Raw genomic sequence first — 26664 nt, forward strand, 5'->3', positions numbered from 1 at the left:
ACCGTCATCCAATTAACTTTTTTGGGTATCTGTGTATGTGTACATAATTAGGCCTGGAAGTGTTAGCTAGTGCCTTACGTGCAGTGCGACAAGCCTATATCTGAGGACAGCTCCACCTTTGAACAGTCTGGTTGCAATGAACCAGACTCAAGATGCTTTAGCTTTGCAGCTATTTGCCAGTGACGATGAATGAGGTAGTAAATTCAGCTGAAGTAAATGCTTTCTGAGGTTGTTGCATACGGCGGCAAGCACATCTGCTTTTCAGAACAGACAAACATATTGCCGTTTACTTGTATACGGGCCATGTTCAAAAAATTTATAACCAAGAACTAAGTGGCCTTATTTAAGCAAGAATAGATTGTAAAAGACTTAAAAAGATGCCGCATTTTCTTGGCACATGGTGATGGGTCCAAGAATGATCTCTTTATGATACTATAATGAATAAGCCACAACTAGGATTAGAAGTTAGCATCTTTCGCTTTTTTCTTCCTTCTTTACTAATCCTTTTAAGTTTAGACAGCTGTTTCCTAGAAAGGAAAATATTTATGTCTTGGCAGTCGTGGCTTTGCGTTTCCTTTTTGAGACTGGTGTTGTCTTCAGTACGGGAGCCTTTGTCAACCCAACCTGCAATGAGCAAAGTGAAAATGGAAAGTGCATCTGTTAATGGCAGTGTCAGCAACATCCCAGGGGAAATCTGCAAGATTTCACTCAAGGTTATGCAGAAATTGAAAGAAACAGGAGCTGCAACTTAAGCCTGTTTCACATGCAAGTGACTGCGCGGTGGTGGTCGTGGCAGCTGAGCGGCACCGCAGCACACAGATGCAGCTTCGTTTCACATGCTCCATTTTGGTGCGACGCGTGCCACTGTGATGCACAGTGTTGCTTACAGAAAGTGCCTGTGAAACGCGGGTTTTAGCAGTCTTCAAGAGCTGTACCTTGCTCCACCTTTCAATGTTTCGGCACACTTGAGCTGCGGTTTTCATCAGCGTATTAGAACTGGCAAGTGTCACAGCTCCCTAAGTAATTTACTGCAACATTTGTTTGTACATACCAGCTTCAGTACTCGTTAGGTGGAAAAATTATGATGTCATGTGGATACCACACATAACACAGCCAGAAAAGACGTGCACAGCTCTTTTCTGTATTTTTTTTTTCAGCAACGTCATCATTTCAAGCTTTACTGCTACTTGGTGTTAGCAAGTTTAGCTATATATCAACATCACAGTAATATTGCCAAGTCACCAGATCTCACACCAGGTCTGGCGCATTGAGACTTACAGTAATCCCGCGTTATAACAAAGTCAGAGGGACGGCTAAAAATTTTTTTAGAAGTGGTAATTCGATATAAGCGTCCACTCAAGAAAAGCTAAACCAGTTGACCTTTAATTGCGCCACAACCTTGAGGAAGTCAAAATACAATATATTCAGTCAAGCAAAACTTTATTCAGGCGCAAAAAAGGCAGTGAGCTTTGGCTGTTTCAAGTTCCTAATGGGTGTGAGCAACCCCTGCTTTAATTTGCCCAAGCATTGCATGAGGCTGTGGTCACCGCCCATGCATTCAACCTTATTTCACAGCAGACGTAGTTACTCCCGCATCTGCACCATAGTTGGCACTTCATGTGGCTCTCCATCCGCTGGCTCTTCATCATCGACGGGGCCCCCAACAGTGTCAAGTATCTCCGCATCTGTCGGTGGGGCAACCACAGGAGCAGCATCGTCAGCCGATGCGAATGTCTCGAAGTTGCCTTCAACCCCTTGGCCAGCAATCTTATGAACAGCCTCATTCAGATTACTGCAAGTCTGGTCATCGTCAGGCTGGTTATCGTTAGGGTTGCTGACGATGGTGCGGGAAAAGCTGGCGTGCGCAATGCAGTTGGTGACCTTTGAAGGCACAAGTTTTTTCCATGAAAAGTTCAGCAAATGGATCACAACAAGCAAATGAACGTTGGTTGTACCTCTTGCTGACGTCATATACTGTGAGCATGCGCTACAAAAGAGCCTTGCGGTACAGCTTCCAGGGGATCTCAGTGATGCCCTGATCCATTGGTTGCAGTACCGTGGTTGTGTTTGCAGACAAAAATTCCACAGCTGTCGCCTTGAGGTTGTCGATCTTCCCATGGCTCGGACAATTGTCAATTATGAAAAGCACTTGCCAATTCTTTGCTTCGAACCGTCTATCCAGAAAGCACACATAGTCTTCAAAAATAGCAGCAGTCATTCATGCTCGCTTGTTACTTCTGTAGATGCATTCCTTGAGAAGAGTTGCATTTCGGAAGCACCGTGGCTTCTCTGCCTTCCCCAGTATCAACAAGAGAAGCTTGTCCTTGCCTGTTGCATTAGCACCTAACAGCACTGTGACACGCTCCTTGCTCCGTTTTCCTCCGGATGAGGATCAACCAGCAGTAGTGAGCATGTGATTCGGTAGCATCTTGTAGAAAAACGCAGCCTCAGCTAGGTTGTAGATGTCTTTGTCTTCATAGTTTTCAAGTAGAGCTTGGGGCTGATGCTGGCGCCCACACGTCTACAGTGTCACGGTTCACGGTTGCGCTTTCGCCAACAATCGACTTGGAGGTCCCATCGTGTCGTTTTTTCAACCGCTGAAGTCAGCCATTGCTGCACTTGAAATCTTTATTATCCATTTGGAGGGCGAGAGCAGTAAGTGCAGGTCCATGTACGGAGAGGTTTGTACTCCTGGCGTTCTTCAGCCAATGAAGTGCACCTTCCACTTTGGGGTATTTCGAATTGCAAATCCTCTTTATCTTTGCCGAGAAGCTCTTTTCAAAGCCATCCAGCACAGCTTCCTTGTTTTTGAATACACTTGATAAGGCAGATGGCAGTATGCCGAATTCCTTCACGATGCCAATTTTCTGCCAGCTGCCTTTTTCCACGTCTTTTATCAGCAGAACTTTCTGCTCCAAAGTCAGACACTTTCGCCCGGAGACTGACGGAGCCATTTATCACTGTAGACCACAAAAGCACATGCAAGGCACACTGAACGAAGCACTCCGAATAACACACAATCATATAGCCTGCAGCATGGATCCAAACACATGTGCCGTCGGCACCAGAGTGACTGAACCTGGCGACAACGCAGAAGGCAGAAGCTTCAAAATGTCGTCATGGCATCTCGCTTGCCTCGTCAGTGCACGCTCGTGATGGCGATGGTTGCAATGGCGGGCTTGGAATCAGCTTCATATGTAGCACAAGAAAGGCGATCGGAGTTGTGGAGACCAAGAAGCAGAAACCGTGGAAGGGCACTCGTTGGTGGAAGACTGCTCGGGAGGGCATGCCAGAAGAAAGCAGCTTTTGAGGAGCAGAGACATTGAAACTGGCATCAAGGAGGCTAGGAGTTGACACGAAGACGAGTGAAAGGAGTGCCGGGCGTCGAAACAGCTTGCAGACTCGAGAGCAAATGTGGGGGGGGGGAGGAAGTGGCCGCATTTATGGGGGGGGGGGGGGGGGCGGCGGTCACGGAAGACTACAAGAGCATTGCGCTGGAAAGCATCGCAAGTGCCGTCGCTAGAGTGCGAGTTTGTGTTTGTTGTGCTTAGCCGCCAACAATTAGCCGCCCATTATGGGTACACAGTGCAATCGTTAAAACTGAACGATTATGTTGTAGAGGCTTTGCATTATCACTGGGCAATTTTTACAAGGGTGTGCAGCCGTGAAGTTTGTAAAACGCGAGTCTTTCGGCACACCGTTTGTTGACGACACTGCTAATTCTACGGTTTGAGTGTCGGTGTTTGTGCATTGTCGCATCCGTGCCATTAACAAATGTCTATGAACAAAATTCAATGATCCTACCACGTATTTAGACCATTTGTCTAAAGTCAGATGGCGCGAATCAAGCATGACCGGCTCGAGAAAATCGCTCGGAAAACACCAGGTTGCACTGACCCACCATGTTGACTGCCTGACTCTCTGCTGACGACGCTCAGACTTTTCATGTTTTCGGCAAGTTGTCGGTCAATTTGCACTGTAGAAAGTGCAACGAAGCTAGAGGTGGTATTTTATTGTGATGCAGGCCGATTATGGCAAGCGGCGAGCAAATTTCTGGACCAGCTTCTCCAATGTCGCCTTCCCGATTTGTGAACGCCGCGTCGGACATGGCACTTATAATCAGAGGGACACTTGTGCTTTTCGGCACGTTTCAGCGCCAGAAGTGCTTTTGAGCGCTTTGAAAATTTTGCTCATTAAGCGCACCCCATGGAATGCTACGGCACAAGTCTGCCCGTCTTTTGCCCACTTTCAGCATCCAACAGACCGCGGTTTTCTGGCATCACAAACCGTTAGGATAACTTTATTTTCATGTGGATTCTATCAAGGGTACATCAGTGATGCGACTGCGACCGAGATTAATGGTTCGGGCACCTTGCACCATGACAGTTTCTGTTCGCTCCGCAGTAAACATCTGGGAGCACTCGGCACTCGCTTGGCACCTGTTATTAGGCGGCCATCGATCGTGGGTTTGGAACTTTTGTGGCCTGTTCTATAACTGCATAAGACTAATTCGTCGGCGGTAATAATTTAACATTGCATGTGCAAAACGGTTGCCACCGCTCTGTAGCAGCGATGCCTCCGCTCACCACTTCGCTCGAAGCGGGTCCAGCTCTTCGTGTGCTTCGAGTAATGCAGCTTAATATGCATGCGCTTGGGTCAGGACCAGAAGAACTTTAGAATAAAGCGATATTTCAAGTAAAGTGATTTCATTATAAAGTGAAACCTCGTTAAACCGTAGTTGACCGCAGCTAGGAAAACGTACATACTAAACGGTAGTACTGCTTAACCGAAATAGCACGATATCGCCCACTTACCTGTCAAAAACGGAACTTAGAGAGTGCGATGAAAGGGGAAAAAGACATGCAGTATTTATTCACTTCGCGCGACAAAAGTGTTATTTACATTTGATGCTGCAGTGGCCGAGCAACGACGACAGCAGTCTCAAATTTACTGAAGCTGTGAGCCAGCTTTTCAGCCTTCTCGGCAAACACTCCCATGGCAGATTCCTCGTTGGCGGTACGTAATCTGTGTGCACGTGTGCAGTAGCGCTGCAAAAGTTGCGGGATGCCTTTTTCATTGCAGGGTGCTGTTCTTGTCACGACGATTGCATTCGTGAGGCTGACGTAACGCGCAGCTTCCACCACTGCCGGGCCTGAATCGCCCGTGCTGTCGCTTTCCGTGCCATCCTCATCACTGTCCCTAGTCAACACTTCGGCAATGACGACAAAAAGCTGAACCTCGTAGCCGACATCTCTTCGCGGTTGCAGCAGTGCCACCGAGCAACTTCTTCGCATTCCAAGTGCCACACACCGTAGTCGACAGCAGATCCCTGTCGCGTGCCAGTGCCGACTTCTTTGTGTCGCATTCGATAGCATGAACCATAGGCACGAACGATGTCTACTTTTTCTTCTATGCTGAGAACCCGGTGTCTTTTTTTATCCGAGCTTCAGCATGAAGCGAGTCCTTGATTGCACGACCCGCCGTGGTTGCTCAGTGGCTATGCTGTTAGGCTGCTGAGCACAAGGTTGCGGGATCGAATCCCGGCCACGGCGGCCGCATTTCGATGGGGGCGAAATGCGAAAACACCCATGTACTTAGATTTAGGTGCAGGTTAAAGATCCCCAGGTGGTCGAAATTTACGGAGCCCTCCACTACGGCGTGCCTCATAATCAGAAAGTGGTTTTGGCACATAAAACCCCATAACTAATTTTTTTTTTTTTTTTGATTGCACAACGCCACAACGCTCTCTGGCACGGAGCCGAAATGATGTTGATGTTGATGTGGCTGCATGCGCAAACGCACAGGCCGCTTGGAGACCGTTCCAATCTCCGAGGCTTGTTGTTCTGCTGGGCCGCCCGATGGAGACAACGCACCGCCGTGTTTGCGCGATGAAAAGTGGAAACACTACGTGTTAACCGATACGTACGCAATAAGCTGGAACGGTTTATGCGGACACAAAACACATTATGTTCAATGGCCGCTGAGTCGGGGATTTAGCTTTCCTACTTTTAAAACGAAATTACTGTTCAAGCGGCTATGGTTTAACGAGGTTTTGCTGCATCGGGGGATACTGTACTTTGGTATCAAATTAAAATATTTTTTTTACCGTATTTACTCGAATCTAACGCATACTTTTTTCCGATAAAATGGGTCCAAAAATTGCGTGCGCGTTAGAATCGAGCACGACCCTAAATCTGCGTTACCATATCACCATCGGCATTTCAAGATGGCTGACTCGTACACGCTTTGAGCCTAGCTGCCGTAGCTTTCTCCATGTGCTGTAGTACGTGTGCTTAGGAAATGCTTCCTTTGAATTAGGTTAGTGCACCGTCTGTCTTCTTGTTTTCTCCCTTTGGTCTATCAGCATGGAAGGACTGACGGCAAAGACAAGAGTTCATCAGAATGCTGCAATTAAAAGGAAAGCGATTACGTGTGCAGAGAGGGACGGAAATCGGGCTGCATCACGGGCGTTCGGAGTTCCCAAATCTTGCTTGCAGGACTGGTGCAAGCAGGAGAGGCATTCTACGCCTGTGGCTGCTACATACAGCGTGGCCGCATGGCCCCTATCTTGAAAGCCATCTCCGATGGAGACAAGAGTCTACACATCTAGGTGCACCACACTGTGTTCTCATCGCTTTGTTCGCGTCGAAACAATAGGCCGCACAAAGATCAATTACCTCGCTCCTGCTACTGCACTTTCTCACCCCAGCGTTTAAAGAGTTTCTGCAATCGAGTGAGACGTGTTCATGTTTGTGCACGCGTGACACCATGCTTGTTAATTTAGTTAGTAAGCGAATGTTTAAAAGTTTATACGGCCGATAAAACTACTATCCTTACTTTTCGTATAGCTGTCTACTAATTTGCTACAGTAATCAATGCTTCGCCTTTCGGGCGAAACTGACTTTTTCCATTTATTGCAACCTTAGTGCATTGGGAGTAAATATTTAATTTTTTTCCAAATGAGAGAAAGTTGTATTCCTGTATGAAAGAATGAGGTGCGCAGTGCTGTTATGGACTTTTCTTAGGTCATGGCAAATTGGTACGCCTTACAATCGAGGGCGGGTTTCTTTTTCCTTTATTTTGGGGGGGGGGGGGAGTAAAGGAAAATGGGTGCGCGTTGTAATTGAGGGCGCGTCACAATAGAGTAAATATGATAAGTTTCATCTTTTTACATACAAGCAGCATGCGGTAGGAGTTTCTAAAACTTTGAAAATGAGTGTCACTATCCCTTAAAACTTCAAGTACGGCTGTTAAGACAACAAATTGATGTGACACAATGCTATCACTCACCTTGGGAGAGACAGCCTGAGGGGTGGAAACAATGGGACCCCGACGCCGCGTCTTGGATCCTGGCGAGGTGAGCAGCTTGGCAGACTTCTTGGGCGACGTAGCCTGCCTGCCAGGCGTCACATCCACAAGGGTAGTGGCTGGTTTGCTGGGTTTTACCTTGCGTTTCTTGCGTGTGCCAGGTGGAGTCTTGAAGGTGATGCTGTCATCGCTCGAGTCGACCACAAAGGATGGCAAACCCGAGTCAGTGGTCACACTAGCTTTGCTTGTGTCCTTGGAGTCCAGTGGCTCTAAGAGCTCAGTGGGAACCTGTTCATACCAATAGGCAGAAGCTGTAATGGGCATGGAGGTGCAAGAAAATCGCAGACAATAATCCGTGCCCAACGAAAACAAGCAGATTACATGAGCGCACGTAAGCTCACACCTCAATTCTACATTTGCATATACACAGACCTTACCTCCCTATCTGATATAGCTACAGAAAAGTGGCTGATACAGGAAACACTCCCAGGTGTCAGCGTTGGCATGTGCTTTCATGCAAAAATGCATGTCCAACCAAAAAATCCAGGTTACAAAGGAGCATGTGTGTTCACACTATAATTCAATCATTACACATAGCTTCGAGCCTGTTTTAATTAAGCCCCATAAAGCCTAATGCACGGTTTCTGATACACTCATTTTGATACCTCCAAACTCTGATTTCATAAGGCCACAGTAAGATGGCTGATACAGGATGCACTCCTTGCAGTGTGATATGGGTCCACAAGCAGACTTGTTAACTCTTCCCAATTTACACCTAGCGTATTGGTACTGTATCTAGATGGATCTAGACAAATGGCTTGACATCTGCATGCATTGCTATGGGCAGCCCTTGTGCTCTACTTATTACAGTCAACGACTGAATTCTCGGACGCCCAAATTTTCAGACATGCCTGATATTTCGGACGTCTTCGCGGTACCGCCACGAGCCCCATAGAATCAATGTATAAGGACATCTGAAGTTTCGGACTCTCGAACCCCCCGCAGTCCAATTTTCCGGACTTTTTGACGCGACGGAAGGTCCTTTGGCTCCTCGCGCAGCGCCCTTGTGAAGGAAATCGACTTGCAGCCGAAGCATATCACCGCTTTGAACCACAACTAGCTGAATCTAGCCGTCACACACCGATTTGGTCTGGCCACGCTGGCTATGTTCATCGCCGCACTTCCGCCTCCGGCGGAGTTTCCGGAGTGGCGCCATCTCGTTTGTTTGCGCAGGTACAGTGTACTAGCACAGGCCACGTTTTGGCTAGCGTGGTGTGTGGTTGTGCTGTTGTGTCAAGTGTGCTCTGTGACGCTAGGCCTAGGTGCTTCGCGCTCGTCAGCGAACTCCGCTGTTCGCAACTTGAGGATTTCGCTTGCCCCCACTCTGTCTTCGTCGTCCTCGCCGATGGCATCGAAGCGCGGAAAGCAGTACCGTCGCTTAGCACCGGCGCAGAACTGACTGACGAGGAAATAGTCCGTCAGGTTGTGGGGGATTCAGAAGACTCCAATGTTGAAAATGAGGAGCCAATGCCTGCGCCACCTACAAGCGCCGAGTTGACGCGAGCACTGTTGGCTCTTTCATCGGTGTACAGTGCTGACATGACCCTTGCTCAGATCGAGGTGAATATGATCGCATGCAACCGGAACACCGTCCAAACAACAATCAACAAGTACTTCAAGCCACTGCAGCAATAACACCGGCTGCCCGATGATGCACATGTACATAATAAACCGGCAGCCGGCTGCCCACAGAGTTTTTAAACACCTCTTTTTATAGCCACTTCACTGATGCTTTGGCAGGGTTTCAGAAGCCTGGTACTTCGCCCTTTACCTCTAGATCCGAGAAAAAAAAGAAAAAAGTGCGTTTTTTTGCATGCATTCATTTTTTCGGACTGCCTGAATTTTCGGACGTTTTTACGTTCCCTAGAGGGTCCGAAAAATCGGTCGTTGACAGTATTTCGCTATCTTTAGTAAAAACCATAATCTTGGCGATAAGAGTACGATGTGCTAGAATTCACATTTTCGTTCCGTGGCTTTTGATACTAATAAATGCGGCCACCCATGCAGCTGCCAAAGACGTTCCACCGACCCCCGAGCCAGGAGGCGGCGGAAGTTGTGAACGGCGGTGCAGAGCGGACAGCAGCAGTGGCTGCGAGTTCAGCTGAATGACTATGCAGCATTGCGCAGGTTACCAGCCTCACCTCCTAGTTGCGCCTTCACTTTTTGAGCACAGATGTAGGTCTTGGAAAGGGCTGGGATTGGTTATGCTAGCCACGCTGCTCTTTGATGCGATAGCGTGATAGGCACCGTGTCGCAAAAAATCCTGTGCCCCACATCCAGCGTCGACCATCGTTTCGGCAAAAATGATTTCAAACCATGCATACCCACCATGCAGGCCCTCCATGTAGGGCAAGAAAGTTACTGAATTGCATTTCTCAAGGTAAAATACATCAGAAAAATCATAAAGTACAACTTATAAACTTCTTAGCATTCCAAATGCCACACACCATGGCAAATCCCTGTCGTGTGCCAGCGCCGACTTCTCTGTGCCACATTCGATAGCACAAATGATGTCCAATTGAACGATGTCCAATTTTTCTTCTATGCTGAGCACCCTGTGTTTCTTTATCTGAGCTTCGGCATGATGCGAGTCCTTGCTTCCGTGACGCTGAAATGATATTGATATGGCTTAAAGCGCAAACGCACAGGGCTCTTGCAGGCCGTTGTTCCAATCTCTGAGGCTTGTTGTTCTGACGGGCTGCTCAATGGGGAGATGCACCGCTGTGAGTGCACGCCGAAAAGTGGAAACACTACGTGTTAACCGATACGTACACAATAAGCTGGTGTGGTTTATGCGGATACAAAACTGTAGTATAGTGTCGCCCCCTGTCAGATCTCTGTGTCATCGTACATGTATGTTTTGTAGTTGTTTAGCTAGATGGCGCACCCCCCTTCTGTCATGTGACGAGCTTGTACCAATCGGGAGGTGTCATCTAGCGTGTGAAGCCTTTATAAGTAATAAACAGCCGCGGGTCGGCGGAGTCTTCGTTCCGGTTTTCAGCGGGAGCAGTTAGCTCCGTGTCTCCTTCACTGCGCCGGCGCTAGCCGCGCGTTCGCCCGTCGGGGCCCCCCGCTTGCCTGCCGCTGCCGACACAACATCTTTTGGCGACGAGGATGGGATTCCCGCAGCGGTTCCGACCGAAGCCCCGGGAAACCAACGAGCTTCGTAAGTGAAGCGACCCTTCCCGTGTCCGCACGGCAGGCAAACGCCGCCGACGCACTTGGCGTCGCGAGGCTTCCGAGCCTAGGCCTTCTCGCCCCCTTTGTTCTTCCTTGCCCCATTCCTGCTGCGAGCTCCGGCTTGTTTTCTGCACTGTCTCCTGCACGCTACCGGGCATGGCGTCTTTCACGGCGAACCTTCCCGTTTTTCTGGAATTGCCCGGGCCACCGTTAATTCCATGGTATCGCTGGAAAAAAATTTTTCAGGCCCACCTCGAAGCGGCCGGCGGTGGCGACTGGACGGACGCGCGACGAGCGTCCGCGCTCGTCAGCGCTCTCGGGCGTGAGGGACAACGGAAGTACTTTGCAGACGAGGAGCAGGAAGCAGCAAGGCAGTTAACCAGCGCAGCGTCAGCTTCAAGCGAAGCAGCAAGGCAGTCAACCGGCGCAGCGTCAACGTCAAGTGATGCGGTCCCGCCAGCGTCAGAGTTTCCGAGACTCTTGGAGCGGCTTGACCGGCTGTTCGCCGCGTCAACAAATGTCCTGGCGGAACGGCACGAATTCACCAGTCGGAAGCAGTTCGACGGAGAAGGATTCCTGGAATTCGTGACCGCATTGAAGGAGAAGGCGGTACAATGCAACTTCGGCACAACCTATGGCGAGCGCGTCCGAGACCAAATCATACATGGGGTAGCGAACGTCAGCGTTCGCGAAAAGTTGCTGGCTCATGGCGAAACCCTGACCTTGGACAAGGCAGAAGAAATTGGACGCTCGTTAGAAGCCTTGCATCGAGCGAACCGCGCGTTCGGCTCCGAAAATGTTCGAAGAATTGAGGCATCTCAACTTGGCGTTCCGTCGACGGGCCAAGATGGCCGACTTCTTCCGGGGAGCCGCCAAGATGGCCGACGTAGTCCGGGAGGCCATGAAGATGGCCGACTTCTTCCGAGAAGCCGCCGAGACGACAGACTTCTTCCGAGAAGCCGCCGAGACGACCGACTTCTTCCGAGAAGCCGCCGAGAGGGCCGACTTCTTCCGGGAAGCCGCCGAGAGGGCCGACATTTCGCACATGGCTCCTCCGGGAACCGTGGTGCATGCGATCGGTGTGGCAGCACGAAGCATATTGCAACGTACAGGAATTGTCCAGCAAGGAATCGGCGGTGCAACGCCTGCCACACGTTGGGCCATTTTGTATCAGTTTGCCGAAAAACCCGTACTGTTCAACACGTCTCTTCCGCAGAGACGCTGTCTTCGACTTCCGCAGGGCAGCCGTCCGCGTCTGTCTTGACGGTAAGCGCTTTTGAAACTAAAAAAGATTTGGAAGTTCCAGTCGTAGTGAACGGCGTCTCCATGCGACTGCCGGTGGATACGGGAGCGTCTGTCTCATTGATGACGGCCGAAGATTTTGGAAAGCACTTTGGTCGACAGCACAGACTGTCACAAACAGTGGACTTGAAAAATTTCTCCAAGCAATGCATCGACATTCAAGGCCTGTTTCAAGCCACTGTCCAGTTTTTCCAAAAGTCATGCTCCGTCACGTTCCACGTAACGACTACAGGAACATCACTGCTGGGTTTAGACGCCATCCAACGCTTGGGCATACAGATCGACGGTACGTCGCTGACATGTCGTCTACCATCGCTTCCTTCAGTACAGAGCCCCACAGGTGTGCCTCCGGGTTTTCATCACCTTTCCAGTGACGAGTTGGGCCTCGTCAACAACTTTGTGCACCGAATTCATCGGCAGCAAGATGCGAAACCAGTATCTTCAAAGTTGCGCCGACTACCCCTGGCTCTCCGTGACCAGGTCACACATGAATTGCGACGTCTCGAGGACTGCGACGTCATCGAGAGCGTCGAGGCTACTGAGTGGGTGTCTCCACTCGTGGTGGTGCGCAAGAAGGATGGAACCATGCGGCTCTGTGCAGATCTACGGGAACAGGACAGTCTTGTGTCTCAAGTTCAAGAAAGGGTCTTGCAGAAACAGTCGCAGACTAAACAGTACGTAGACAAACGTAGAGGTGCTCAGGCAACTCGTATCAAGGTGGGAGACACCGTCAGAATCAGATTTAACAGGAAAGGAATTTTTAAGTACAGTAAACCTCGTAAAGTCAAGGCCCAGATAGGACCATCTATTTTTGTACTTAGTGATGGGCAAACGTGGCATGTGTCTAAGTTAACCGTAGTGAAGGATCCAGCAGGTAGTACGTTGTGTACAAGTAATAGGGACTTTTTGTACTCGTATTCAAACTTGGATAGTCATTCCGATGACTTGTCTGTAGTGACAGCGTCTTCTCATAGTCATAAGCTTCAGTTAAGTTGTGCGTCTGACTGTATCACTTCCGAGTCTACACAGTCAGCAGTCGTCTCTGATTCCGTTGGGGAATTGGTAGCCTCCCAGGACTTGTTGGGACGTCGAGAGGAGCTTCCTGGGCAACCCTCTCCAGCTTTGAGAGACAACCACATTCAATTGTCCAACCAGGGGGAGGGAAATAGTAGTGGGACGACTGGGTCTTCGAAGTCGACCGATACGCGTCGCAACCCCCAAAGTTCTTCTGAGGTACGCACGCGTCCTCATCGTGACAGAAAACGGCCTCCGTGGCTCGATGATTTTGTTTATGTAGTGTAGAGTGTATTTCCGTCTTCGAAATGCCACGGCTAAGGGCCTCGTTGTGACATTTAGCGGACAGTCCACATGTTTCATTAACACAGGTATAAAATGTGCTCCTTGTTGCGGTGCAGTGAGTTTTGTGCCCTGTTTCTTGTCAGACTTTGAGTGACTGCCCGTGTTTTGGTGCCCAAGACTGGTGCACGTGTATGTGAACTTGGGCAGGGATGGATTGAATTTGTTGTGGACTTAAGTGCGTGCTTGTGTGCATCTGGTGCACGTGTGTGTGAACGTGGGGGGAACGAACTGAAATTGCCTTTGGACTTAAGTGCGCGTCTTGTGTGCGCGTTTCACTGTATGCTTGCTTTGTTTCCAGGGGGGGATGATGTAGTATAGTGTCGCCCCCTGTCAGATCTCTGTGTCATCGTACATGTATGTTTTGTAGTTGTTTAGCTAGATGGCGCACCCCCCTTCTGTCATGTGACGAGCTTGTACCAATCGGGAGGTGTCATCTAGCGTGTGAAGCCTTTATAAGTAATAAACAGCCGCGGGTCGGCGGAGTCTTCGTTCCGGTTTTCAGCGGGAGCAGTTAGCTCCGTGTCTCCTTCACTGCGCCGGCGCTAGCCGCGCGTTCGCCCGTCGGGGCCCCCCGCTTGCCTGCCGCTGCCGACACAACAAAAACGCATTATGATCAATGGCCGCTGAGTCGGGGATTTGACTTTACTACTACTGCTTAAGCGGGTACAGTTTAACAAGGTTTTACTGACAGTTTAACGGGGTTTTACAGTATACGAGAAAACACAATTCTGTTACGCGGAAACTCAAAAACAAACCCTTTTTCCAGCGTTTCTACCATTCATAGAGCAGCCATGGCTTCTGCTGGCGCGCAAATCTCAAAGGCCATAAGGTGGCCATAAAGTTCCTTGCAACACCTCCAGATGGCGCTCGCCTCCGCCACATCGTGGCCCACGCAAGAGGCCATGTTTCTACCAGAAAGCTTGTCTTCGCGCATGGCGTTCGTCACCAGCGTTTCCCAGTAAACATTACGGTTACATAAGCTGCAGTTGCCAGGAAGCATGAGAAGCAGTCAGGGATCTTTGAATGCTATCACATTCCACTTTTAAAGGCAAAGACTTAGGTGTCCTCCAAATTTTTTCTTTATTCTCTGTGTTTGTATCCGTACACTGTGCTGTGTGATAGCTGTGCTGTTTCAGCAGGTACCCACTAGCAAACAATGATGCCTTGCAAGCGGAAAGCCCTCTCCCTTCAAGAGAAGTTGGACATATTACAAAAGGTGGATGAGAATCCCAAAAGACCTGAACCTCGCATTCTCAACATTGTGCACGATCGGTGGACAACGCGATCAAATAATGAAGAATGTGCTCTTCAGCACAGAAGCGAAAGAGGCAAAGACAGCCTACCACGTTAGACTGGAGGAAGCTCTATTGAAGTTTAAAGGTTTAAAGGTGATTGTGGCTGGCACGAACACTGATGGTAATGTCTTCCAAGAAAAAGCCAACAAGATGGTGCTTTTTTTGGGCATCGATGGGTTCTAGGCTTCTGGTGGCTGGCTCCACTGCTTCAAAGCAAGGCAATTACAGGTGGTTTGGCTGCACCAACCACGGAATACCGTGTGAAAGCACATTTGTAAAAGCAGAGCTGTTTAAGCTTTAGTTACGCCATGGAGCGTTACCAGAAAACTCAGTCCAGCTGTGAGCCACCTCGCGTTGCGCAGCAACCAGCTATGAGAGCACCGAGCCACAGAACCTCCTCGCACCCCACGCGCATAGGGCATAGTCGTGACGTCACAGGCGTGTAAAGCTCGCAACAGCCGGTGCAGCGACACACCTCTCGCCTCCTTTACTCCATGCGTATGTGCCGCTGCCAGGGGAATACCGCAGAAAGTCCGGACGCCCGAAGAAGAAGCGGCTTACCAGGAAGAGCGCCGTACTGCCAAGTGAGAAGCGATGCGCCGCCGAGCTGATACAGAACACCGCGCCAAAGCTGTGGCTGAGAAGAGGAGATGCCGAGTCGAGGATCCCGAGTTTCAGGCCAGGGAATGCGAGAGTTGGTGCTTGAATGCTCGACGTCGCTGAGAAAGCAATCCCAGCCAGTGACTGCTCGATAACTTCCAGCGTCAAGCCCGCCACGACAACAACTTAACAAAACCTAGCATAACCTCGCAAAAACTAGAAACAACTTAACCAAGCCTACCATAACCTCACAGAACCTAGAAACGACTTAGCCAAGCCTACCAACAACTTAGCAAAACCTAGCATAACCTCGCAAAACCTACAAACAACTTAGGCAAGGCACGTAAAATCTATGTGATCACAAGCTCCACTATTGACTCCAGCCTTGCACCACTAATGCAAGCTGCGCATGTTTTTCTTGGACCAACTTAGCCATCTTCTTGCACCAAGTTAGGCACTGGTAGGCCGTTGTTTGACCGGTTGCTAATCAAATCCTTTGCAGTTGCGATGTCACTGTTAAACTATTGTTTTATTGCACACATGATACGCATAGCCAAGTACACTGGGTTGCATAATGCGTACAGGGTTATTTGGTGGACACAGGAGGATTGCAGACTTGCACAAAGACCATTTTGTCGTTTCAATCCATAATGGCCAGTGTTGTAGAGCAGCCTTCGCACTTGGATGAAGGGTATGCGAGGGAAAATCATGCACTCTGCTATACACTTGAGTGGAGGGAGGTGGGCAGGCTTGACCAGATATTTATACTCAATGCTCACAGAGTACAAAGGCACTTTAGTTTGGGCAAGCGAAGACTTACACATTCTACACCCCTTAAATGAAGATCAATGTCAGAAAAGGCCAGAGCCAAGGTCGCATACATGGAGGCAGTGATGCAGTCCAAGTCCTTTAGGTGCCAGTCAGTCACATACAAAACACGCAAAGCCGAACTGGCCGTCCATGAAGTCAAGCTTGAAGCTGGCCTTCGCAGCTGTTGCCAAAGACAGACGTTCCTTGGCCTTGCGACACTGGTATGCAACATCTGCAGCTAGGGCTTGTTGCTGTTCATTCGTTACGGCAGCACACTTGGCACACTTCGCAATCTCTCGTTCTCCAATTGCTTCTGCCAGTCTTTGGCAGTTTAGTTGGCACAATTCAATGCCATGAATTGTCTTCTTTGTTGCTACAGTCACCATTGCTTGGCCACATCTTTTTCACCAGTTGACTCCCACTGCCTCTGTCGCCGAGCTCGTTGTTGTTTAGTGCACTCGGCGAGACACATCTCTTCTTTAGGCATTTCCAATGACGATCCCGATTCACTTTGAATATTTATTTCATAAATACGCACGCGGGCGTTTCCGGCACTGTCTTATCACAGTGCTGGAAACACCATCACCTATCGACATATCCAGTGCTAACCATACAAAATATTGCGAAAGTGTATCTGTATATTACTGTGCAACAATACGGCCAAAGTTTGTAAACGCGTTGATGCACACGTGTGTTTGCCTTTGGCCAAGACAGTCCACGATGGCAATTTTGTAAGGATTTCATAGCGATTTTCTTTTCACACTTCTTACGCTGCGTCAGACATTGGCTCACCCACGTTATCAACAGCATCAGCCAGCCATGAACAGTGGATGATAAGTCATCACTACAAAATCTTGGCTCACATCTCAACCATTGTCATGCAGTTGGCATAGAAATACAGTCACTGCATCCATTGAATCTTCATCTCCTGGCAACATACCAAAAGTTGATTGCGATGCAATAGTTGAGTGACCACATATTTCTTTGCAACAGTCATTGTTCAGCGCTTCCCTTGCCATCCTCATCGGCGCAGACATTGAGGGTGGAATTGGCGTCAGTTGAAAGTGCTTCAAGAAATCACCCGGGACCATGTAGCAATTTACCATGTAAGTTAACAACTGGTGCACACACGGAATGAAACTCATACAACAAGCTATGCAAATAACAAATTCAATCTTTACAACTTAGTGGCTTGGCTTGTCTTGCGGTTTGGGCAACTAATAGATCAGGTAGGCTTCACTAGTTTCGGTTTCGAGGAGGTGCAGATGACATAGCCGACTACTCCGGCAATGGATCAATACTAAAATATCACTACTTCTGCTAGACTCCATGGCCAAATTAGCATGCAGCCATGCAGTCAAATTATCGCACAGCAAACTGCAAGGTGTCCGAAATTTCAGTCACATATTTTAAGTCTATGGGGCCAGTGGCCGTGCCACGGATCTGTCCAATTAATCAAGCAAGCCCGAATTATTGGTGTCTGAATTATCAGAGGACGACTGTAGACAGGTGGTTGCTCACCTCAGGGACAAAGTCACAGCGAACTCCCATCTTGCGCAGCTGAGCCCTAGTCCGCTCCAAGGTGGCCAAGCGGCGATGGGCACTGCGCTTCTCGGATTCAGCCGTGCGACGGCGGTTGTGGACGGTGCGCACCACCTCCTTGCGCAGCGGGAACGGGTAGCGGAAGTGCCGGAACAGGCCCTCGTGCACATGCTCCCTAGGTACCACGCTGCCTGCAGCAGCAGCAAAACACGAAACATATCAACTTAGGCCACTAAAAATCACTTTGTGATTCAGTGTTACCATCAGCTGAAAAAAGAAATTCTACCCTTTATCCAGCAGAGCGAAGTTATATCTTCTTTTATAAGGACAACTAGAGAGAAGCACTAAATCAGTTTAAACTGATAAACATATCCTTTCAAAACTCTATTTGTGTCAATTTCACACCAAGAGGCCAATTATTAGAACAGAACCTGAAGACAAAACTTCCGCTTACTGAATTTTAAAACATTTTCCCTGTATTTGAGCTGCTGTGGAGCAGTAACAGTTCTCAACAACATTGCCAAGTTCAATTTTTGGCTTCTTTAGAGTACAATGCAGTTCATTCTTACAATGAAAAATTTGCTAGTCCCGAGCAGATACCCTCAATATCAATGACATCACAGCAAGTTGGTGCGATAACTTCAAGGTGGCATTGCCGCCCATCTTTAATTTTTTGCATCTTTTCTGATTTATCAAACCTAGTCTCAAAGTAAGAGTGATATTTTTTTATCCGGTTGTAGAAGGGTAACTTACTAATACAGCAGGACTTGTTTTTCTGATTAGTGGGCCTAAATAATCCTTGTGCACGTTGCTGCATGGTTCCTTTGAATGGCAAACTTCTAATAGAGCTCAGTCACGCAAGATGCACAAAACCAGAACTTAGTACTTCTACAGTGTTTTTCACAAGTGTTAAGAGAATGGAAAGCGCCATACCAATTACCAGTAAATCCACTAATTGTGGAAAGGTGCATTGCAAGGAAAGCAAGGAAACAAGCGAGTGGAGTGGCTGCAGTGCATTGGGCTGTCGGTATCCAATGGGTGCCAGGATCTACGTTTGCGGCCATCACTTCATGCCGGAAGATAGGTAACACGATAGGGAGTTTTAGCGTGTCCAGTATTCTGGTAAACACAGGCAGACTTGGCATTTTTGCCAGATGGGTGGAGGTGCAAACGTAAGTGGCCTGCAAGGTGCAGCCACCTGGTAGCACAGAGCTCAACTAACCACATAGCTACTAATATAGCAGTAACCAAGTGTATTCTACTTTGCTGCTGGTGTAAATCTTTAGTAGCAGCATAGTCGTGAACATGTACGTTTTTTGATACGTTTAAACAGTTTCTCACTTGGTTACAACAATATTAGTAGCTCTGTATTTGGCTGGTTAAGTTCTGTGCCACCATGGAAGCAGCTCACAATGTTAATTTTGTCTGATGGCTTCTATGGCAGTAGTATGGGGGGCCTTTAATTTACGTCTCCGTGCATCTGTCAAAACACCCAGCTTGCCTGCATTTACCTGAATACTGGACACGCCCAGTGCTGCAACAACACTCGCAATGCACGCTGCTTGGATAGCTCTTGATGGAGATCGACAGCCAGGCGGCTAGCGGAGAAGTTGAAGAGGTTTTGCGAGAGTCGAAGATACCGGAAGTCGATGACATGACGTCACATCATGGTACAAGAGCCAGTGAAGGTGGTGCTTAGCCCTGATCACTGGACGAATGAGTTGAGAAGAAAGAGCATGGCTAGGGAGGAGGGTAACTCATAACCATCCATAGCTATATTAGTGAGACACTGCACTTAGATTACAGTGGAAACATTTTACTGTAGCTGTACCCTACGCGTCTATAAAATTTGTCCAAAACAGTTTCAAGGACCCGTTAGGCATCTGTTAGCACAACAAAAACTCTTGATATCAGCCACCATAAACTACCAAAAAAGCTATAACATTCATGTGCATTCTGTGTACCGTAAAGAGTGGAAACTTCATTCGAAGTGCGCCAACAAATTTAGCTCACATTTCATTATCTTGTTGAAGAAGAGATAACCATCCATGGTGTCAGCAACAATCTTGGCAACATCTTCAGACAGAAACTCAATAAAAGCATAGCCACGGCTGCCACCAGTCTGCAAATGAAAACACATGAAAGTCAGTGAGCACAAGAACATTTGACAAAAATTCAACTTCTTCCTTTCTGCAAACATGAAAGGCTTCTCAGTAGCCTTGCAACAAGGTAAGGAACACAAAAGGGGAAACTAACTGTACATTGTCTAGGAATCTGCCAGCACCTTCTATTTTGATTAGTTAACTGGATTGGTTACTTAGTTACCCTTTAAATTATTTATCTGCAATTTATGGGGTGCACAAATATTAGAAATTTAGAATACTAATAGAATATTCCCTGCTATATGATTCGATAATTCACTTTTCATTTCTTTCATTTGAATACTACGTACAAGGAACAACAGCAGTTCTGGCAGCCTACAGGGAGAAAGATAGATACAAATGGTGACTTGTCTGAATAAGAATGGCGCAGGAGAACCACAGTTGTGCAGATAATCCAATTTGTGAACAAACACATGGAGCAGGCCATTTACATACAATAGTTGCTAGCAGGTGAGTAAGCATGTCTCGCCTTAGGCAGCCTATGAATTTGCTGTCTCTGTTTAGACAAAGCTCGCCATGGTTCCATTCCTCCAAAACTGTGCAGGATGCTGTAGTATTGCCCTTAGTGCATTCAACATGGACTACATGGACATGGACTCTTAAATGTTCCTTGAGTCGAGTCGCGGCGACGTCGCACTCGACTCAAGGAACATTTAAGAGATGCTACGAAAGCCACCCATGCTACACGTGCCATGACGGAATTGGTTGATCATTGTTTATCAAAGGGACAGATGTTCGATTTTGACAATGTAACCACGCTAGCACGGGAACACCGATGGGGCCCAAGAAAATTTGTAGAATCATGGTTCATCCGTCGTAATCAATCTTCATGCAATTCTAACCGTGGCCCCCTGCCGGATGTTTACGGCAGTTTCATAGATAAATAGGATGTATTTCCCATTTGTTGCCATTTATGTACTGACGATGCCACCCGCATAGGTGGCGAAACGTCTATGTTTTTTGTTATTTTTCGTTGAGTAAAGCCAGTGAAAACATCACTTTGAAGAAAGAAGTTATGCAGAAGCTGACCACACACATCGATGCGTGAATTCGAGCTGGTAATGGACGTCTGCGTATATGTTTCTCGCGTTTCAAAGACGTAGGTGATTCTAAAGCGTCACAAACAAATCCCGCAGGAACAAAAAAAAAAAAAACTGTATCAACAGGACGACCGTTAATTGAAATGACATGAAAAGCAGCTTTCGCGCGCAACTTTCTGAACGTACCTTCCCACTTCGTGATAGCCTCAGGTTAGTTACCGTACCGAACTGTGAGAAATACTTCTTCATTTCTTCTTCGTAAAACCCGTGCGGGATGTGTTTGATGTAGATGACGCCACGCCTCTGCTCCTTCTGCGGTTCCTGTCCGGGCTAGAAAGATAAACAAAAGACACGCCATTACACGTCACGTTCACACAATGCCACGAGTCATCATACGTTAGAAGGTTTTGTAATCAGAATGGTTACAAGGTAGCGGTCCAGAGTCGAGAATCACGTGTTTACAATGCGCAGCTAAACTAAACCGTTGCTGGTAGGAACATTATCAGCGTAAAGCAGATGTCAGACATTATAGTTCGAAAACGCGTGGTTCATCGAGCAGTTCAGGAATACTTGCCTTTCCATGCTCATTTTTCTTCGAAATCACCTTTTTCTTAGCCATCTTTTCGAAGAGACGCGCACACCACGCTGCCAAACAACGACAAAAAGAAATAATTGTGCTAGCGTTGCCAGACCAATAATCTGCCTTATGTGTTTCCGCTGCTACCTCTGAAAAGCAAAAACTATGGTTGCTAGCGTGCACTCAAAAAGCAGCAGCTCTAAAGAAATATAAGTAACTAATTATAGTAAAACCTACTATTTGTATTTTTTCAATAGTTATTTATGTTGTAGCAAAACATATTATTCAGAAAAAAAAAGTTATTCTGGTTTCGTTTTCAGAGTGCACTTATGTCGCGCTTGCGTGCTCGTATTTAAGGTCCCTTATTCGTGTTCTAGTAATTTCCTAACTTTCCTTGTCGTACTTTGCTTTAATTTCGCACTCATGAGCGAGTATGTGATCACGATATCATGATAATGGCACATAGTTACCTACAAAAATTGCTGTCGCTAAAACTACCGATTAAACTTGAATAGTGTAGGTGGATTTGAGAAGTGTAGAGAAATTTGAGAATATTGGCTAACGTAGCGTAAAGCATTTACTGAAACATTTCACGTTCGTCCAATAAGCAGTGACTTTATCAACATGGTGTGGAGGGCTTTTACTTAGCATATTTTAATAACAACGGATGATGACAGCTGAAATTTTGCGCTTGCTTTCATGTAGTAAGGTGACAAATCAAGAACGGTTCAAAAGAGTACGAGTAACACGATTTTCTCAACACGAAAACGCTCTTGGCCCAAGTTATGCCAGCAAATTTTCTAGTGCTTGGCACTCGTGAAAGGAGAACTAAATTGTGCAGCATGCGCTGAGTCATGTTTTTAACAACGCGATGACAATTGCGTGCCGCACCGTATAGCCAATTTCGGTAGCGTACTTGTAGCTTTTGAATAATAAAGTCCCTAAGTGCGTCCTAGAAAACTGTTTTCATAGCAAGTTTGTAACCTTCGAAGTCGCTAGCTATGATGCCACCAAAGTGGTCTGTCACGTCGCAATAAAGAAAAATTTGTCGCTAGAACATTACAACAAAATAAGTCACTACCTCTGTAGCGTCCAAATTGCTAAAATTGCAATCCAGGCTGCAGGTATTACATCATGGGGGAACGATGACAAAAAGATTATGGAGTTATGCGTGCCAAAACCACGATCTTATTATGAGGCACGCCGTAGGGGAAGACTCCGAAAAATTTCGACCACCTGGGGTTCTTTAACGTGCACTTAAATCTAAGTACACGGGTGTTTTCGCATTTCGCTCCTATTGAAATGCGGCTGCCGTGGCACGGTTTCGATCCCGCGACCTTGTGCTTAACAGCCCGACACCATAAGCACTAAGGAACCACGGCGGGCAATGATGACAACATATTGTGTTATAAACGTAATGATTACGCATGGACACAAAGACTTATTGCTAACTTGCCGCGTTTACAAAACTATGATTTGTTGGAAATTTAGAAATATAAAGCGTCTAGAATAAAGTCACAAGAACATCTGAAGCCACAAGCACGAGCATTATATAGTCCATGTACAAACCATCATTGCCATGGTTGCTGAACGATTTCAGGGCGATAGTTCCCTTGAGTTTTGTATAAAATTCTATAAATTATAGCGCTGGCAGGCAGTGACTTTGCGAAACCGCGAAGTGGTTAACGGCTCACTTTAAGCTCGCGCTTATTTTTGCAGCAAGATACGTGCTATAGCATTTCTTTAACAGCCCTGGGGGCATTCTGTAAGAGTCCACATTTTCGATTGTCCATTTGGGTCACTGCTGGTTGGCTGGAGCTTTACGAGCGAGGAGACAGGCGCCCCCAACCACTCTCTTTCTCGCACGTCGCAAACGTGTGAAACTGCGTGGCAGCTGTAATAAAGTTGAAAGGCGATTGAGCCTCTATATAGCAGTTGTGTATTGGGGAGGAATCACTGCGCATCTCTGCGGCGTCTCCCCTCGCGTGAGAGTAGTAGGGGGAGCGTCGGTCTGCTTAAATGTTTTGACTGCACTGTCTTCGGGAAAGGTTCCTAGTTTTAGTCGGCACTACCTTCGGAATCGGCTTACATTTTTAGACTGCACAAACCCACGGGAACTACTTTAGACTGCACCACTATCGGGATCGGCCCATATGTTTAGACTGCACTATCTGCGGGACAGGCCCACGAAAGTGGCTGGAACATACCAAACAAACCCAATACGGAAAGGGGAGAATATCTCGCAAAGGAAGACACTGTATAAATGGTCAGATGATTCCCTATCGCTGTGGCTGTATTGCAAGTCATTCCACACCCATTTATGGTCCAGTTATCGACAGAGCTTGTGCTGCGGCGATCCCAGCTTTCACCCCGGTGAGCGCGCAGAAAGTAATCAACCAGACCCACATAGACAAAACCCACGTCTGTCAATTTATTTCACGTGCTCCCTTTCCCGGTGGGTGAGGACGAAGCGCTTGTCGAGCCACGACTCGACGTCCCGGTAGAAGTACGTAGTCCAGCGGATGTGCTCGCGCGCGTTCTGTATCATGCGCTGCACCTTCTCCTCCTCACTGGGTAGCACGTCTCGGGTGCGCTCGTAAATGGAGTGAAGCTGCGTAAAGAGAGTTTTGTTTTCACGTACGCTCTCGCTCGCGGACCATCCTGACTTTGCTCAAAAAGGAATGCCAACAATATAAGTGCATATATTACCTGCGGAAATATCAGTAATCAGTGTAAGCACATATATGTGCACAACATTGACATATTGGTGGAGGAGACGGCAGGAAAGAAGCATTCATGTTGATGTAAGTCGGCACGTGATGATGGAATATACATATTTATGCTTACTGTAGAACAATATACTATATGCTAGGCAGGTTAATTGAATGTCAGGCTAAATAACATCCAGAGATGACGTCGTAGCTGGATTGCATGAGAATTGACATAATTGCGGTTGCCGTGATGGTGAAGTACAGGACAGCCGTGGTGTAAAGGTCAAGCAATGCGGCTATGAACAAACGCGCACGATGGAAAGATTCGCATTAGTTCAGTCCGTTTATCTCCCACTTATACTGTATAAGGCACCGAATAGGACAGCCATATGGCGTTCGCGACATCACGTAACCTCCACTACCTCTGCTTGTAGCAAAAAGCCATGTGTAATAAGAAGCACGACATGTTCGCACGTGATTGGCTCCCATGTTTGTCCTCGCTACGAACCTTTTCGAGCTCGCTTTCATGTCGAATGTTGTCCACGATTGTTTGCAGGATGGAATCGAAAAGGCCTTGCAGCGTACCGAACCTGCGAAGCAGCCGTAGGGTGAAAGGTGAGCGCTGGCACGTGAACTCTTTGAGACACCAGCAACAGCATAATACACAATACTTCAGCCTGAATCTGTTCAAAAACAAAGTTTTGAAAATTAAACCGGTTTGCAAATTTACCTTTATTGGTGAATGTTTACCCGTTTAACGGCATATGCCGCTTGAAACTGGAAACTCGGAGCTTGTAGTTGAATAGGCTCAACACCACGATTAAATAGCGCAAAAAACACGGACACGTACGATACAAGCGCTGCACATCAGATGCGTCGCCTTTCGCTCATTCGAGTTGTGGGCACTGTTTCACTTTATATGGAACGTATCTAGAACTTCTCCGCGCAGTGAAAATTTACAAACCCGTGCTCGACACACGGAGGTTTGACTGACTTTTCCGGAGAGAAAAAATTATTCACCTTTCCTCCTGCACACTGACCCCCACCCCTCACGGGAAAACACTTCCCAAGTCCAATTGAGGCCAAGCATCGTATTTTAGCGGGGCCCGGCTGTGACCACGGTTGTAACATCATACCGGTTGAACATGGCGTCCTGGTGGTCGGTCATGAATCGGATAACACTCTTGCTGCCCGATATGCTGGTGCTTGAGATGGCGTTAAGCAGGTTCGCCGCCTTCTGCGTTGTCTCCACGCCGGAGTTCTTGTTCACCAACTGCAGCAGCAGCCTGCGGTGAAAGAAGGAACAACGGAACACTGTCTAGGACAAGAAAGCGGTAAACAGCTGGAAATTCTTTCTAGCGTTTATGCAGCTATACACAAACGAAGCCAGGGCCTCATTAAATTTGAGTTGATGGCTGTGTAACATCGGCTCCCATACGGTTAAAAACTAAAGCAATACGCACTGTTAAGCATTTCGTCCGTAATTGAGGTGCAGTAACCGCGCGACATCGGAAATAAGTTGCATGTGGTTGTCATTGTATCTTTACGATGTCAGCGAACGCGTCAAGAAAGCTCTGCATTGCCGCCTGCTCTGCGGAATTACTGGCGAAATGGAGGCACTTTCGTAGGGGCTCCTCTGATGTTATCCCCATAGACGGCAATGTTCGCACCATGTGTGTGTATTGTTCTACAGACAGCCGCCTGGACATTGGACAATTGCTGTGGACTGTGGAAGTGTTCATGCCTTGATGGAAACCGGGATCAATACAAGGCAGTGGGGCCCTTAACGAATGGGTGTACCCTGCAGGCGACAGTCGAAGCGCTCCAATGGCGCGATAGAATGTTATCGTAGAAGCTGGCCTGCGGGGTCATTATTCGTAGTCATGAACATTTCCTTTCCTTTCCTTCACATGATTAACGCCTTGAGCAATCCTGTGCTGTTAAAGTTTCATTCATTTATTTCTATGCCGAATGTCTCACCTCTCTAGTAGCTTGAGATCCGTGGTACAGGACAGCGCCTTGAGCAGCACCACACGCTCCTGGGTGTTGGGCGACATCTCGTAATGCTTCCACAAGAAGTTGAAGTCATTCTGGTTCCCATGCTTGATGGCCTGGCAGAACACGATGGGACGGTACGAGTACGGCACCCTGCACGAAATTGAGCGGTCGTCGGTGCATTTCTACCGAAGCCTTCGTCGTCGTGAGTAGTGACTGCGACAGCTTCGCCTGCACATTCGGCTTACAGCTGAGTGTCCCGAACCTGACGGTTGCATCATATACGAAGCTCGCCACAGGTAACTTAACATTACAGCATGATGCAAAGTGCTGCGCAACATACATACATACATACATACATTTATACATACATACATACATACATACATACATACATACATACATACATACATTACATACATACATACATACATACATACATACATACATACATACATACATACATACATACATACATACATACATACATACATACATACGTACATACATACGTACGTACATACATACGTACGTACATACATACGTACATACATACATATGTACATACATACGTACATACATACGTACATACATACATACATACATACATACATACATACATACATACATTACAATACAATACAGTTTTATTCGCCCGTTTTTTCATACACATGAATCTGCTGGTCAGCCTAAGCACATAGCGCTTGTCGGCTGACCTGGCAG

The 26664-nt window shown here is 47.5% G+C and overlaps 3 protein-coding genes across 3 annotated transcripts in view; 1 reads left to right on the top strand and 2 right to left on the bottom strand.

The window, feature by feature from the left end:
• Positions 1 to 458: 458 nt before the first annotated feature.
• LOC126531635 (MKI67 FHA domain-interacting nucleolar phosphoprotein-like) lies at positions 459 to 21342 on the bottom strand. The gene is made up of 6 exons (XM_050179251.2): positions 21233 to 21342; positions 20845 to 20988; positions 19470 to 19578; positions 17436 to 17647; positions 7291 to 7596; positions 459 to 624 (listed from the first exon to the last, which is right to left on the bottom strand). The coding sequence occupies exons 1-6, from the start codon at positions 21275 to 21277 to the stop codon at positions 544 to 546; spliced, it is 897 nt and encodes a 298-aa protein (XP_050035208.2). The 5' UTR covers positions 21278 to 21342; the 3' UTR covers positions 459 to 543.
• On the top strand, positions 10332 to 13710 carry LOC129385154 (uncharacterized). Its single transcript, XM_055071317.2, has 2 exons — positions 10332 to 10534; positions 10795 to 13710. The coding sequence occupies exon 2, from the start codon at positions 11875 to 11877 to the stop codon at positions 13150 to 13152; it is 1278 nt and encodes a 425-aa protein (XP_054927292.1). The 5' UTR covers positions 10332 to 10534; positions 10795 to 11874; the 3' UTR covers positions 13153 to 13710.
• A 2310-nt stretch (positions 21343 to 23652) lies between the features above and the next one.
• LOC126532194 (aminopeptidase N-like) overlaps positions 23653 to 26664 on the bottom strand; it is a 37000-nt gene continuing 33988 nt past the window's right edge. The window contains exons 19-22 of the mRNA XM_050179865.2: positions 25927 to 26094; positions 25083 to 25232; positions 24455 to 24536; positions 23653 to 23846 (exon numbers count right to left, since the gene is read on the bottom strand). Of these exons, the coding sequence (XP_050035822.2) occupies positions 23667 to 23846; positions 24455 to 24536; positions 25083 to 25232; positions 25927 to 26094 (580 nt within the window). The 3' untranslated portion in view covers positions 23653 to 23666. The remainder of the gene's footprint in view (positions 23847 to 24454; positions 24537 to 25082; positions 25233 to 25926; positions 26095 to 26664) is intronic.

The sequence above is a fragment of the Dermacentor andersoni genome, chromosome 5 (genome assembly GCF_023375885.2).
Source record: "Dermacentor andersoni chromosome 5, qqDerAnde1_hic_scaffold, whole genome shotgun sequence".
In the NCBI taxonomy this organism is placed as follows: domain Eukaryota; kingdom Metazoa; phylum Arthropoda; class Arachnida; order Ixodida; family Ixodidae; genus Dermacentor; species Dermacentor andersoni.

Coding starts and splice junctions, on each gene's coding strand:
- LOC129385154 (XM_055071317.2), top strand. CDS start 11,875: ATGCGACTGCCGGTGGATACGGGAGCGTCTGTCTCATTGATGACGGCC.
- LOC126531635 (XM_050179251.2), bottom strand. CDS start 21,277: ATGGCTAAGAAAAAGGTGATTTCGAAGAAAAATGAGCATGGAAAG. Junction 17,648..19,469: donor CTTCAACAAGATAATGAAAT/GTGAGCTAAATT, acceptor CTGCTGCTGCAG/GCAGCGTGGTACCTAGGGAG. Junction 625..7,290: donor CTCAGGCTGTCTCTCCCAAG/GTGAGTGATAGC, acceptor TGCTCATTGCAG/GTTGGGTTGACAAAGGCTCC.